This window comes from Olea europaea, unplaced genomic scaffold (assembly GCF_002742605.1).
Source record: "Olea europaea var. sylvestris unplaced genomic scaffold, O_europaea_v1 scaffold1431, whole genome shotgun sequence".
NCBI lineage: Eukaryota > Viridiplantae > Streptophyta > Magnoliopsida > Lamiales > Oleaceae > Olea > Olea europaea.
The window spans coordinates 7,198-22,734 of record NW_019231846.1 but is presented as its reverse complement, the minus strand read 5'-3'; the positions used below and the strand labels follow the sequence as shown (position 1 = coordinate 22,734).

At 31.1% G+C, this 15,537-nt stretch overlaps 2 protein-coding genes across 2 annotated transcripts; one reads left to right on the top strand and one right to left on the bottom strand.

Annotated features, from left to right (window-relative positions):
• The first annotated feature begins 8,546 nt into the window (after positions 1–8,546).
• On the top strand, positions 8,547–10,021 carry LOC111375913 (NAC domain-containing protein 83-like). The gene is made up of 3 exons (XM_022998827.1): positions 8,547–9,147; positions 9,238–9,515; positions 9,591–10,021. The coding sequence occupies exons 1-3, from the start codon at positions 8,964–8,966 to the stop codon at positions 9,879–9,881; spliced, it is 753 nt and encodes a 250-aa protein (XP_022854595.1). The 5' UTR covers positions 8,547–8,963; the 3' UTR covers positions 9,882–10,021.
• Positions 10,022–12,286: 2,265 nt separating this feature from the next.
• LOC111375914 lies at positions 12,287–14,968 on the bottom strand. The gene is made up of 2 exons (XM_022998828.1): positions 14,760–14,968; positions 12,287–12,783 (listed from the first exon to the last, which is right to left on the bottom strand). The coding sequence occupies exons 1-2, from the start codon at positions 14,901–14,903 to the stop codon at positions 12,673–12,675; spliced, it is 255 nt and encodes an 84-aa protein (XP_022854596.1). The 5' UTR covers positions 14,904–14,968; the 3' UTR covers positions 12,287–12,672.
• Positions 14,969–15,537: the final 569 nt, after the last annotated feature.

Sequence of the window (15,537 nt, the reverse complement as noted above, 5' to 3'; positions counted from 1 at the left end):
TCCAATTACGATTTAAATGTTTGAAATTACGCTGTACTTTTTTGAAAGATTCAGAACCTCCATCGCAAATTTTTGTAACTTACAATCAGCTATTTTTTAATTCTTAGCGTGTCATTTATATTTTAAACGTAGAACAAGAAATGGGCTGACTGCGCACGTCCAAATTATTATTTTTTCGTTGCGGTATAAAACAGAATATAATCCCTTTCTGAGGAAGTTTCTATTCCCAAGCGTGAGCCGCTTGCATTCACATTCAAAAAGAATGGAACCAACCACCCTTTTATCTCTTGAGACTTTTGCCAGTTATGACAATAAAAATGTGTACGTTTGTACATTTTAAGGTACAATTAAAATTTTGCGTACAAGCATAAAATCGTCTTACCAAAAAGGTAATAATCTAGTCCATTTTATTAGTTTAGTTTCTTTAAATTAAATTAATTTCTTTATGGAACTTGTTAAATATTTGAATCCTATATTAAAAGGTTAACTTTGTTAAGAAAAGTAATCTGAATTCTTATATGTTGACGTATGTTATCATTTTTATTCGACGTGAGATTTATTCCACAAGATGATGACTCGTTTGAGCAGATCAATCTTGAAATTTATATGATCATTTTTTTAGTTTTCATTGAATTGAATTTCTTGTCAACCCTATTAAAAAGAGTAACTCAGCCTTTATAAGTTAGTCAATAAGTTTATATTTTTTTCGATGTGGAATTATATCTAGGGCTCTGACATCATGTTAAAAACTTGGGTTCCATCTTAAAAGATTTACCTCGTTAAGAGAAGTTGTCCAAACTTTTAAAAATTGGTTTATGTTATCATCTTTATTCGATGTGAAATTTATCTCTTGACAGAACATCTAGAACATCTTTTTGTACCTTATTAAACCGTCCAAAATCGAAGAAAGTATAGCTTCCTATTAAGTATTTTAGGTATGATGTTCATCAAACAATGTTTTCTGATGTTTCTTGTTTCAAAATGAAGAAAATCGTGTACATAATCGTATAGCCAACAGTCTGTCCCACTTATTTTGCCAAAAGATTTTTGTTTCTTTTTGAATCAAAGATATGACAATTAATCTTAAAGTTAAAATTTCTATTCACTTGCCCCCATAATACTTCGATGAACAAAAGTTTTTGACCCATGTGCATAAATTGTGACAACAATAAGGAATTTTTTTTATTTTTTTATTTTTTAAATTTGTTTGAATAAGCAAAGAAAATAAAAATATCTCATATAAAGTTTTGTTTGATTGAACTTTGTTAAGATTTTATCAATTTTTCTACCAATCAAACTTCAATTTTAATCACAGATTTTATGGTACTCACAATTTTTTTACCACTCATTTTATTAACTTTTATCAAATCATACTAAAATTTTCATCAAAAACTTGTCACACAAGCCCTAAATATTTCTTTATTACTTGAATTTGGCTATCTTCTACATAGCTTGACCTGTAGAGGGTTAACAAAATTAGATTTAAAATGAAGAAAAAAGGGCTCCAATCAAATTTCGTTCCACAAATTAAGCAATTATTTCCACAAGGAATTTTTGTCCTCAAAGAATCCAGTGTTCAACAATAGATATCATTGTCACTTTTGAATTTCTTTCTCACTTTCTAGAAATTTGCTTTATATTATAGTTATATTTTTAATTACTTGTGTAGTTGCGTATATAATTCAAGGTTTAAGCATTTTGTACAGAAAGGAGGCTACAGAAGTCCACCAGATTACTCACATGATGGGCCCCATGTAGGTTATAAAATAATGTCAAAAAATTACCCACCCATCCCATGCTGTGTGTTGTCTGACCAAATTCTGTGCACAGGACTTCTATACATGCAGTTCAACTCATAATTCAATTAGCTTGTCTGCTCATCTAATTTAACTATATATTTATTTGACGGCTTACATTAATATGATTAATGAAAATGTAATATATATAGAAAAAGTGTTTTTGGTCCAGCCCATTATATAATCAATTTCTTGCATTAGATATCAATTGCAAGTTGAAACATGCAAGTAATGATTCTATTATGGAAAAAGAGCATAATACATAAATGATTGAAGCCATTTCGCTTTTGCTTGTAAATTCTTTTGGCTTAATAATTGCATAGATCAAAGTAAGATAATATATTTTCCATTTAAATAATTAAAAGTTTTAATTGACAATATGGGATTAGTATTAGTTAAATACATAAGTAATAAATGGACGATTGGTACGAAAACTTGTTAACTTAATCTTGATACATACGTCGGTGTGATTTTCAATAATGTTTCTTGTCTCAATAGTATAAGAATATATTTCTACTTATTCTTAATAGTTTAAGTACACAATATACCTATACTTGTATTTGTTTATAATTCTCCTATAATAAAGGATGAAATTTTTAGTAGGTTGCATATCACATCAATGGCGTGAATTTGATATCAACTATATAGTGAAAAATAGAATATGAGTAGCTAAAGATATCTTGTAAAAACAAACGAGATTTCTCGTTCTCTTTCTAATAATAAAATTAGTCAATTATGTTATACAAACAAGCTCGATAACAGGGATTAAAAACAGAGGGATACGTGGCGCAACATCATTTGATAGTTTGAAAAAAAGGTGGATAGCATAAACGGCCTTATTTTTCAATGTTATTGTGCAAAACGTTCATACATTTCATTTTTTGGTATTTTCACCCATGTGAAAATCATTATTTTCATTCAATTTTTCAATAAAAAATGTAAAATTATAAATATATTCTCATATTTAAATAAAATAAAAAAATAAGAAATATCAAAGAACAAATTGCAATCATATTTCCAAACTTCTAAAAAATTGCAAATAAGTTCAAATAAATTATTAAAAAAGTAATCAACACAAAATGTCTCCACCTTTTAATATCATTGCACAAAACATCCACACGTTTCATTCTTTGGCATTTCGCTCTTATTTTTACATTTCATTGTAAAAACATTATTTTTATCCATTTTCTTAATTAAAAGCTGTAAAATAACATATACGCCCTCATATTTAAATAAAAAAATAAAGAAAAGAAAGGTAAAGAACAAATTACAACTATACTCCCGATTTTTTCGAAAAAGTACAAATAAATAATTAAAAAAAAGAAGAAAGTAAATTTTGTTTTTTCAGTTTTTTAAATATTTATTTAAAATTTATTTGTACTTTTTTGAAAAAAAAAATTGGTAATATAGTTGAAATTTGTTCTTTTATTTTTCATTTCTTTATTTTTATTTTATTTAAATAGAAGGATATATTCATCATTTTACAACTTTTAATTGAGAAAATTGATGAAAATGATGATTTTGGCCATAAAATGTGAAAATAAGAGTGAAAATATAAAAAATGAAAAGTAGATACATTCTATACAGCAAAATTGATATGTATGTCCATTTTGTACATTATTTGGACTCACTTGCATTTTTCAAAAAAATTTGAAAGTGTGATTGCAATTTATTCTTTAATTTTTCTTTTCTTTTTTGTATTTTATTTAAATAGGAGGCTATATTTATAATTTTATATTTTTTGTTGAGAAATTAGATGAAAATGACGATTTTCGCAATAAAGGGTGAAAAAGAAGGGTTAGAATATCAAAAAATTTATATATCCACGTTTTGCACAATAACATTGATAGGTATAGATGTCTTATGCTAATTACCTTTCTAATAATTTATTTGGACTCACTTGCGTTTTTTAAAGAAGTTTGAGTGTGATTGCAATATGCTCTTTAGTTTTTCATTCCTTTTTTGTTTTTGGCAGGGTATATTTGTTATTTTATATTTTTTATTGAGAAATTGGATGAAAATGATAATTTTCAAAATGAAATGTGAAAATAAGGATGAAAATGCCAAAAAATAAAAGGTAGAAATATTTTGCACAATAATATTGAAAAGTAAGAACGTTTTATGATAATTACCCTTTAAAAAAAAACTTAGCCACACAAGTGCTTTGTGAAAATAATGATTTTCAAAAGAAACAAATAGTCTATATGCTAAATAATTTTAAGCTACGATAAAAATGATGGTTAACTCCTGTTTCGCACATATTCTTTAAAATTTATTGGTTTAATCTCATTTTTAGGGGGTGTTTGGGAGACATTTTTATGTAAAAATGCATTTTTAAATAGTAAATTAATGGGAAATGTGTAGTTGAAAAATAAGAAATTTTTTTATTTATGTGTAATATTATTTTAATAAAGAATGTGTGGTTGAAAAGAAGAGAGAGAAAAACACATTTTGAGAAAAATAGATACCAAACGGGACCTTAATCATACCTAGGATCCATATTTTTTTATTAATTTTTCACTATAAAATTTTTATTAATTTTTATCGAAATTTATTTAATAATATAATGAGACGAGTATGCGTAGGAGGGGTTGGCGTTTAGCTTTAGAAAAGAAAAAGAATAATATTAAAAGGAATAGGAAACACCAAAAAAAGAAGAGAGGAGAGAGTGAGCAAACATATTTTTAATGAAAAGATAATAATTGTAGGCTTTGACGTTTCTTTTTCTTTATCCTTTTTTCTGCTTAAAAGTTAACACCCACCTCAACTTCGACACCCACACGCAAACGCATTTGACTCCCAAACCATCAAACCATATTAAAAATATGAAAAATTCAGAGAGAGAAAGAGAGAGAGAGAGAGAGAGAGAGAGAGAGAGAGATAATTCAGACAAGGCAAACAACAGCCGCAATTTGCCGTACGAAGCCCAACTTTTTCCCACAATATGCAAGTTGGGGGGTGAAGAGAGACAATTTGATTTGCTTGTTAGAACCTCATCTCTTTTCTCTTTGCCTTTTTCAATTTTATTATTTTTTAAGAAAATTTTGTAGAGACTACCCAACTCGTAAAGTTGTTTCATATGCCATTTGATCACTTGATATACAATTTTTGTTTCGAATAGATTATTCTACGTCTTAATCACCAAAATTCATGATTAGACTTGAAGAAATGCGTTTACTTGTACTCGTTTGACTCGAAACTAATTGAAATGAAGAATAACATTTTATCACGTGAGACTGGCCATTGGATTATTTGAGTTTTGTTTATCTATAAAAGTTAGTTATTAATGTCAAACAAGCGTTAAGTCGTGCATTTTATCTCGTGAGACTGGCCATCTGTTTTGGTCAAGAATACGAAGGCAATGGCATTATTGAATCAAAAATATACGTTGAGTGATAAAGAAAACATGAACACTATATTAACCTTTACTTTTCTATAATAATTTGAAACAAGATCGGACAAATTTAAAGTTTATAATTTATTCATTTGAGTTTTCCTTATAACAAAAAAAAATTACTAATTTAATGTCAAACAAACATTAGATCAAGCTCTTTATTAATTGCATGAGACTGACAGATAATTTTTGTCATAGTTACAGACAAAATAGTCAAATCAAAACAAAAATATCAAAATAAAATGAACCAAAGTGAAAATAAATTGTAAGTTTGGTGACTTCCAATGTAAATTTTTCATTTTTGATTCCTAGTTTTCTTCGAAGTATTTCAAGAAAAGGGTTCTCCTTTTCCTTACGGAATCTGCTTCAAATTGTCAATGTTTGAGGCTCCAGTCCTCAACCGTCCCACGTTACCTTCATAATCTTCTTACATTTATATTGTACTACCAAACTTCTCCCCAACACTTTATATTATTCAAGAAAATGCCACTTCTTTTCATTTTAAATAAAGACATGACATGAATAAAAGATTAAGCTCCAATTTGGTTCAATTGAAAAGTTCATTCAAAATTTAAATCGAAATTAATAATTAATTTTAATCACACATTTAAGAGCCTTCTAAACACATATTTCATCAATTTTTATCAAATAAAACAGAGTTTAAACATGTTTTAAATTAATGTATTCTTTAGAGTGTTAAAATAGCATCTTGCTAGCTTTTGGGTTTGTGTTTCCAGCTACTACATCTTATTTAAACATTTATTAAAGATTAATAGTGTATCTTTACTATGTTAATTTGTGTCAATGTTGTTACAAAATTTTACATAAAAGAAGATAAATAATTAACATATAGCACATGACAAGGGTGACAAATTCATCGGGTTAAACATTATATAAGAGTTTAAACGATTAAATTTTTTAATTCGTAACATGTTTTTTTTTTTTACAAAATTGTTGTTCCAAATAAATTTTACATAGCGCAAAATTTCTCATAAATTTCTAACTATCATATTGAAATTCAAGATTTTGATTTGTCGACTTGAATCGTGTTAAACCTAAAAGTTTAAACAGTTAAATTTTTTAATCCGTAACATGTTCTTTTGACAAAATTCTTGCATCAAATGATTTTACATAAATTTCTCATAAATGTCCGACTATAAGATTGGAATTCAAGATTTTGATTTGCCGACTTTGTACAACGTTAAATTACTAAATCTAAAAACTAAACCACTTAAGCCCTTGTTTGAAGAATTTTTATAAGAAAATGTATTTTTTGAACATGATTAAAAATAAGTAAACGTATAATATTATTTCATGAAAAAATGTAAAGTTGACAATAAATTTTGAAAAATTAGGACCAAACATATGCTTAAATTATTTATTCAACATTTGCATCATGAAAAGAAGCTAAACACGAAACTAATTCATCCATCGATAAAAAGAGGGGTAAGTCTTTTCAAGATGAGAGAGTTGTTTGACAATTTCTACTAAAATTGCTGTCTGATCCAAAACGGATTTGAGGAAATCTTTAATCTTGACATAGCGTGCCATATTTGTCAGTTACTCTTCAATCCGACGTGATTGCCCGTCGTTTAGGGGGCAAGTGGCACCCCACAACTTTATTCCCCTCACCCACTCGCCACCCCTACGTCAAGATAATGACAGTTTTGCCCTTTGTTATCTTGTATCCTCTTATTTTCAACCTAAACGTAAGATAATTGGCTTCTTATTTTCGGTTACAAGGACCCCTCATACCAAATAGAAAAAAGAGCATATTTATTGCTAACCATTTGTACCAAGTTAATCGAGTTACAATTGCATGTTCAAGAATTAGCTCGAAATTCAATCCAAAAAAAAAAAGAGCAACGAATCATAAATCGAGTAGAAGTTTGAGAATCGATCAGTCAATTTTGTTTGTAAATCAACTAGTTTTTTTTTTTTATTTCTTTCATATAATCAATTGTTCTTGATTCTTGTAGTCGATTTGCTAATTTGGTAGTGTGCTTATAATATTGATAAGAAATAGTATAAGTTAGAAAAACATTTCGTGTACACAAGAATGAAAAAGGGAAAATACAATGGATTGATTCTTTTGTTTACTTTTGGACCTTTTTTAAGCTAAATAATTGTTATTCAGGGAATCTTGAGCTAGATAATCGTGGTAAAGAGCATGCCGTTTATTAATTTATTAGGAGAAGAAATTTAAAATTCGAATAAAGAAACACTATATTTTAAACAAGTAAATATTTGTTCACAAACCCGATTTTTTAAATTGTAATTCTTATTTTTAACCTAAATTAGTACATTATGATTTTCGTCCAAAAAAATTTGTTAAAAGAGCTTAAGCGAGTTATTTACCCATCATATTTTTTAAAAACAATTTACAATAAATATTTTTTCTCATTTCGAAGCATGCAAACAGAATATCTTGACAGAAATCATTATTAAAGACGAAATATTATAATTAATGGTATGTTACTGACAAGAAATCAAAGAAAAAAAAATTAAAGATATAAACATTATAATAAACCAAAAATGAGAATTTTAACTATTAAACTTGTGTGCCTTTATCAAAATTCAAATTGAGGCATAATTGCAACTTTTGAAACAAAACTTGGAATACCAAATATAGCCCTACCACCGTCCACTATTTACTGCAGAAGTCTTTTGCTTTACTCCTAAAGTTATGTTCATAATAATTTTACCCCAAAGTTAACAATGAAGAAAACATATGCCCGACCCCTGTTTGAGCCCCACGTATCTTAAATAATAATATTTTAAAAAATGTGTGATTAAAAAAAAAAAAAATTTTTTCTCAATTTACGATAAAATAATTTTATATAAGAATGTGATTGAAAATAAGTTTTGACAAAATGAATTTCTAAGAACAAAGGTTAAAGAAAAATTGAGATTTGTAATAATGATTTTTTGGAGAATGTATAGTTTAAAAAAAATTCTTTTTAATTTACATACAAAATTATTTTATTGAGAGAATGTGTAAGAGAAAATGAATTTGGAGAAAAAAAAAATTAAAAAAAAAAATTGAAACTCAACACGAACATAAATACTTATTAAGAGGGTGATTGATGATAATTAAAATTAAATTTTTTTAGTAGATTGTCATAGAAATTTTTGAAATGTGTGGTTGAAAAGTTATAGAACTCATAAAAGATATCATTAATATTGAGTATTTGACTTTAACTTAAATTAAAATCGAATTTTAATCCAAACCAAACAAGCTGTAAGTTCGAGAAAGGACGTTCTAGACACTACTTAAAACCTAGTTATAAAATAAAGAGTTGGGAAGTGGACAAGATGAGATCAAGAAAAAGAAAGCGTTAGGAAACGAGGTTTGAACACAAGAAGGATAGAATTGTAGGAAATTTTAAAGTGAAGAATTTCACTTTTTCATGTCCATTTTTTATGTCGCTTAAAAAAATGCGTCGAAGCATGAAAGGGGATTGAGTCTATTTTACGCCAAATGGGTTCATCAAATATTATATTCTCTTCTCTATCTAAAAAGCCTGTTCTTCAACATCCCCATTAGTATAAAGATCCCTCACTTTCCCTCTCACATACCCACTCTTTAACCTCTCAACTCTCTCTCTTTTTCTTGTTCCTGTTATCTATTGTTCTTGTTCCTGTTCCTTTTCTTGCTATATATATACATGTATGTATATATACTCTCCACTTTCAAGAACTTAAAGAAGAGAATCTTGTTCTTGGGTTTGAAATTTGAGTTCGTAGTTGTTTGAATAGGGAGAGGAGAAGAGATGGAGAAACTTAACTATGTGAAAAATGGTGGTATGATTAAATTGCCTCCTGGATTTCGGTTCCACCCTACTGATGAAGAGCTCGTGGTGCAATACTTAAAGCGCAAGGTCTTTTCCTATCCTTTGCCAGCTTCTATAATCCCAGAGGTTGATGTTTGCAAGTCTGATCCTTGGAATTTGCCAGGTTTGTTAATCATACCCCAAATTAGATAATCAAAATGTTGGGTTTTCATCAGAAAATTTCAGTTTAATTTATGAGTTTGAGTACGCACAGGTGATTCCGAGCTAGAGAGGTACTTTTTCAGTACCAGAGAGGTCAAGTACCCGAATGGGAATCGATCAAACAGGGCAACTGGTTCTGGCTACTGGAAGGCAACCGGTTTGGACAAAAAAATTTTAAGTCCCAGGAGCCACCAGGTTGTCGGGATGAAAAAAACTCTGGTTTTCTATAGAGGAAAGCCTCCAAAAGGCTGCAGAACTGATTGGATTATGCACGAATATCGCCTCGCCAATGCTCAAAACACAGACACACAAACCAAAAACTTAGCACAGGTGAGATTTCCCTAATATTTCGTTTTCCAATTAATCTCGACCAGTCCTGACTCTGTTAATGGCAATCTTCTGCAGGAAAACTGGGTTCTCTGCCGAATATTTTTGAAGAGGAGAAACAACAAAACTGAGGACGAGGTTTCACAACAACAAAATGGTGGTCGGGGTGCCATTTCGGGGAATACTAGGACCGTCTTCTACGATTTTATGGCCAAGGACGGGAGGACTGATTTGAATCTAGTTCCAGCTTCATCGTCTTCGGGTTCAAGTGGGATTACAGAGATTTCGAGTAACAATGAATCAGATGATCATGAAGAAAGCAGTAGTTTGAATAGTTCTGCCACTGTCAAAACGAATTCACATCCCTAACTCTCAATGTAATATCATAGATCCCATCAAAATAACATTTAATTCCCTCACCAAATGTCTTGTTGAACCCAGAGAACAACCTAAGAAATTTACATGTTCTGCAATTGTTCGTAATCTTGAGAAATTATACTGTTTCACCATGCAAATCTTGAACAAAAGGAATATAATCATTCATCAAGAAAGCTAGTAAAAGAAGAGACGGAGCATGTGCACATGTATAATAATATATATAACAGGCTTTTTCAAAAGAGAATTCCTTTTACGAAGCACAAGAATTAGAACATAATCTGTGTAATATGAGCTTCGCACGAGGTTCCTTAGCCCAACTTTGGAACCTTCAAAAGCCAATTTTATCAAGAACCTTTAGGAATCCTAAATTTGATAACACTCTGATTAACCCACTTGTCAAAGTAGTCAGTCTTCTGTACCAGGGTCACAAGCAAGGTTTTGTCAAGGGGACAAAGTAAACTAAAACTTTGAGATTTGAGGACGGGTTGGTGAAATTAGAGAGACGGACGATAACCATTTATTTTCTTGTAAGTTGATCATTTGATTGGCCAACACTTGCAAATATTTCAATTCCATGGGGCCATAAATGGTAGAAATCCATGTAGGTTCCTTGAATTGTAAAGAAAGAAAGAAACCCCACAATCTCTTCTTTCACAAACATGGATTCGAGATTCTTCAACTAAAATACAACTTTGACCTAACTAAGCACAAAAAATATTTTTAATCTTGTGGTTTCGTATACTTAATAAAACTTAATTAATTAAACGGCGTGACGTACACGTGTCCGACATGCACAGAAGTATGTCTGTTGACTCAACTATAAAGCACTGTTAGTGCTATGCAAGGTTAAAAGGGCCAAATGGAAGCTAAAGAGAGTATGGACGGCATAGTAAAACACAATTAAATGCTTAATTGTCCATAGCTATTAACCTAATAACATGCCAAGACAAGAAAATTATTATAAAAAAGTTTAAGATAAAACATGTAAATATAAAAAATGCCGACTTCAGTTTCTTGTGACAGTGGTTAAGAATCGTCCAAGTCAGGCTGGCTGGCTGTTGGAGTTCTTCACGTCACCCTCTCTCTCTCTCTCTCTCTCTCTCTCTCTATATATATATATATATATCTCTCTCTCTCTCCATGGCGTGGGGTGGGGTGGAGTTGCGTATTGCTGACTACGTAGATGTGGGCAGGTTGTCATGGTAGGCACCACTCTCCAACATTTTATAGCATCACCTGATTAGGTCAATCACTAATAAAGAAAGAAACAAACAAGGGAGCCCCATCAGTATGATGTTCAGCTCTTTATAAGAGTTTGGAAATTTTGGGTTTCATATAAAGAAAATAAATAATTGTGCAAGTTGACCAATTCAAAAACCCATAAATCTAAGAATAATGTTATCCAAGGTGAGAATTACATGCAATCATCTTATGTGACATATATACGACAGTTTGTTATTTAATACATTAATGTGCTAATTTTTTATTACATCATGCATTAAATAACAAACTGTCGTATGTATGTCATGTAAAATGACTATCAGTAGTCCTCACTATAAACAATATTACTCTAAATTAAGTACATTGTCTTCATAAAATTAAAGTCACAAAGTTGGGTTGCTTAGGATCTCTGCAACAATGACATCTTATTTCTGTAGTAAATTTCAAATAAATGGCCTTATCAAATATGAATCTACCCAGAGAAATATCAAAGCAGTAGTACCCCCCTTCAGTGTGAATACATAATTTCTCCACGCTGCCATCTTATACCAACTAGAAAATGACATCACAAAAATCAAGACATTCAAAGCCAGATTTTTTGCACAGGGGATATTACTACTGCCCATGGTCAAGATTATTGGATTTCAGAGCTCAACACCATATGAGGTTTATAAAATAACAATACCAAATATGATATCGAAATTCAGTGTCTAGATATGATTCAGACCATCTAAAATCTAACGTCATTTAGCATTTTTAGCTTCAGCACAAGAATAATAAGATATCTCTGCACTTAGAACTAGATTATATAGTTAAAATCTTCAACTTCGTGCTTGATATTCTAAAAATTTCTCCCCTAAAATTCTCAATGCTAACATAGGTCTTCTAACGTTTGAAGAGACTACATGGAATTTGTGCTTTAGTTCAACCTTCGTTTTCTCCAAAATGGACCACATTATTCAATCAGAGGGTTCAGTATCATCCTTTCTATAACTCTGACAGCGATGGTGCGAGGAAAGATTCCTTATATGAAACCTACTAGATTTGAAAACTCCACGGTCAAAATTAACAGAATACTAGATTTGAAAACTGAAAACAATGGTAGTTACATATTTGAATTTCATCTACCATGCTTGAATGATTTTGAATAAGAGAAAAACTTCAAAAATCATAGGTGCTAAAATTGAGTACACTCTTGATTCAGTTTCCCATTCTAATCACATTGCAGAATTTATCTTCACATAGAGCACTACAATGCGGCGAATATTACATAAAGATGATCATGGAATCAACTCAGGATATCATGACTGAAGAAAGCAAAGATCAGACATGTGGACGAATTTTAATTGTCTTATTAGACAAGGTCCAAGCTGAAAGCTAACAAGACACAAATGCTACAAATTGATAGACACTTAAATTGATCCTACAAAAGTAAAGACCTGCATGAATGAAAGTCATGATTCTAGACCGAGTCTAAAAATGCAGTTAAAGTTTGAAGACGGCAACAAAAAGTTAGATGAAGTCATTGTATCCATTTTGTGCTTGTTTAGATTCATTTCAGCTAATCTTGGATACTTGTAGTCGTGTTCTCCTTGACATGAATTTCCCCTACTTCAGTCCGTGTGAATTCTGAGGGAGGTGGCTCAGAACATGCCCTCAAAACAGCCTCATTCTGTGAGGAAAATATTCCCATGCATTCAAACAGTCAATCTTACAAAGTATGTAACATATGGCAAAGACGAATTCATTGTAAACATTCCACGCTTAAGTATTTTCCTAATATAAAATTGAACTTATTTTTTTGACATTTTTCAGTGAAAGTTTGGACCCTGGATTGTTGGGTTTGACTAGATTCTGGTTGAGGCTTGGAATATTAAAGCAGGAATTCAAGCTCGAAATAAGACTCATTTGATTTCAAGCCAAATTCAATCTTCCAATTTTTTGAATCAATCCAAGCATGAGCTAGAGTGATTTCACATAAACTGAACTCTCAAATCAAATCACTACAACTGGTAGTGGTTTTACATTGTACATATATGCCCTTTGAAAATCATGGTCAACATTAGTATTTTCTATAATCTACAAGCAAGATTCAAGACAACCTCCAGCAATACTTATATGTTCAATGTATGAGAAAATCAGAAAACTGGTGGATCAGAATTTACTCCAGATTAAGTAAATTTATGGTCCAGAAATGGTCAGATCATCCACAATCATGATCAATATTTGTGTTTCACGTCTAGTTCCTTAGTTTGGATTCAATATTCCAAATAATTTTCCTGGCAACATTCACTATCATGTGCTTGTTGGTTTAAATCATCATTTTATTATAATTTGAACGTTAAAGTCAAATTTTAATGTTAATCACACATTTCATAGGACTAAAACTACTACACACTTATCCACCACTCATTTCTATCTATTTATAATTTTTCCCAAACAAATACTATATGTATATTGAAGTTATATAGGATAAGAAACATATTAAATAGAATTACCAATGGTGTAATTTGGAATTTCAACAATTTCTAAATTATATAACGGTTACAAAGTTGACTTTTCTTATGCGTACGGAGGTAGTAGGCAATCGGATCAGAGATGATTTGAGTATGAGGCTCTGCTATATGTTCCAAAGTATCTGACATTTTCCGTGTCAAAGCAATGCTTCTTATGGGGTGTCACAAGAAAGCTTAGCTCAATTAGTGCAGCCTAAATCATTGAAACAATTGCTAACAAAGTCAATTATATGGAAAAAGAATGCTGATCATGCTGTTTGAATTGAGTTGACATAGTAACAACTTGTGATATTTTTATAATCGAGCATCCATCATCTCATAATTGAACCCCTTTTATATTTTCATTCCTTTAACACAAGGCAATCTTGATTCAAGAAGTATCACGAAGCCATTCAATTATGCCAATGGCATTACAACCCAAAATCATAAAAAATTCGGTGAAGTATCCCACTTGCAAACTACGTTAAAATTTCATCTTTTCACAACTCAACATTCAAATTTTGAAAAACGTATCCAAAGTTATAGAAAACAAAAAGAAAGAAGAAATAAGTGGAAACCAAATGCAAATGATGTTGAATTTATTAAGACTTGGAATTCCATTTAAAAGGTCAAATTTATTAAGAAACCCTTATATGTTTGTCTACAATTTGATAATTCGTCGACATGAAATTTATCCTTTAACATGCTCTTGCCCTTGCAAAATGGTGACTCATTTGAGCATACCAATCTTAAAATCCATTTGCTCATTTAAATCTTAATTGAATCAAATTGCTTATTTGAGCTTAATGAACTTGGGGGTTCCATTATAAAACGTCAAACATAGCCCTAGCCCTAGGATGTTTGTCCATATTTTGGTAATTAGTGGATGTGGGATTTAATGCCTTCACAGAATTAAACTCATCAAAGTCGAAACAATCATTAGCGTGTCAATGGACTACTAGTTTAAGACCCAAATCAAACAACTGATGGACATTAAAGGAAACACACAAACCACATAAAAGCAGACGTTTCTGTTTAGCAAATACCAATACTAATCGAAACCCAATAAGAAATCACTGAACGTAAAAGAACTAGGAGGACTTAAAATATAAAAACCTAAAACAGAGAGAGTAAAGTGAATATATAAGGGTACCTGCCAAACGCGACGTAGCCGCTTCTTGGCGTTGGCTTTGCGAGTGGACGTGAGCTTAATTCTCTTCCAAACAAGGCCTCCTGAATCGTGCTTCTTCACTATCTCCATTACTCGAGTCCCCCAGAATGCACCCCACGTCGCCATTTCCCCTCGTTCTTCCACGCAAAACCACAGGTTTCTGTTAGTAGAGTAGTTTCGAAGAACTGAAAAGTTGGATACAAAGAAATTGGTAGATTGGGCTATCTGCGTCTGCATTAAGACCAATTAGGTACAAAGCCCAATACATTAACAAGGAATGTAAAATGACGCAAATAGCACTGAAGAAGGTAACAATTTTATTTGTTTACATTCTTCTTAGAATAATGCTGTTCGAGAGGGCCACGTCAGCCCCCTGGACGGACATGGCCCTGTCCGTCTAGTCGGCCCTATCCATCTAGCACGGTTGTTATTCTTAACACATGGTTTTCCACTTTCCCATATTTGTTTACCATATTTACAAAAAACACCACATTTAACGCTTTGTATATTAAACTTTTCTTAAAACATGGATTTTGACTCTTTCATAGTGTGAGGTATACTAAGTCTTACTGACAATCGCAGTGTGAGGGTTTGATTCCTGAAACATGGATTGAAACTCTTTGTGGGTACTAGTGTACATGTAGCTCTTGTTCTCTGGCATGTTGGGGCACATTCCGCGATTAACTTCTCTCACGATACTCCAGGGACGGGACGATGGAGGACCCTTAAGGTTTGGGTTCAACCTTTTTTATATTAAACT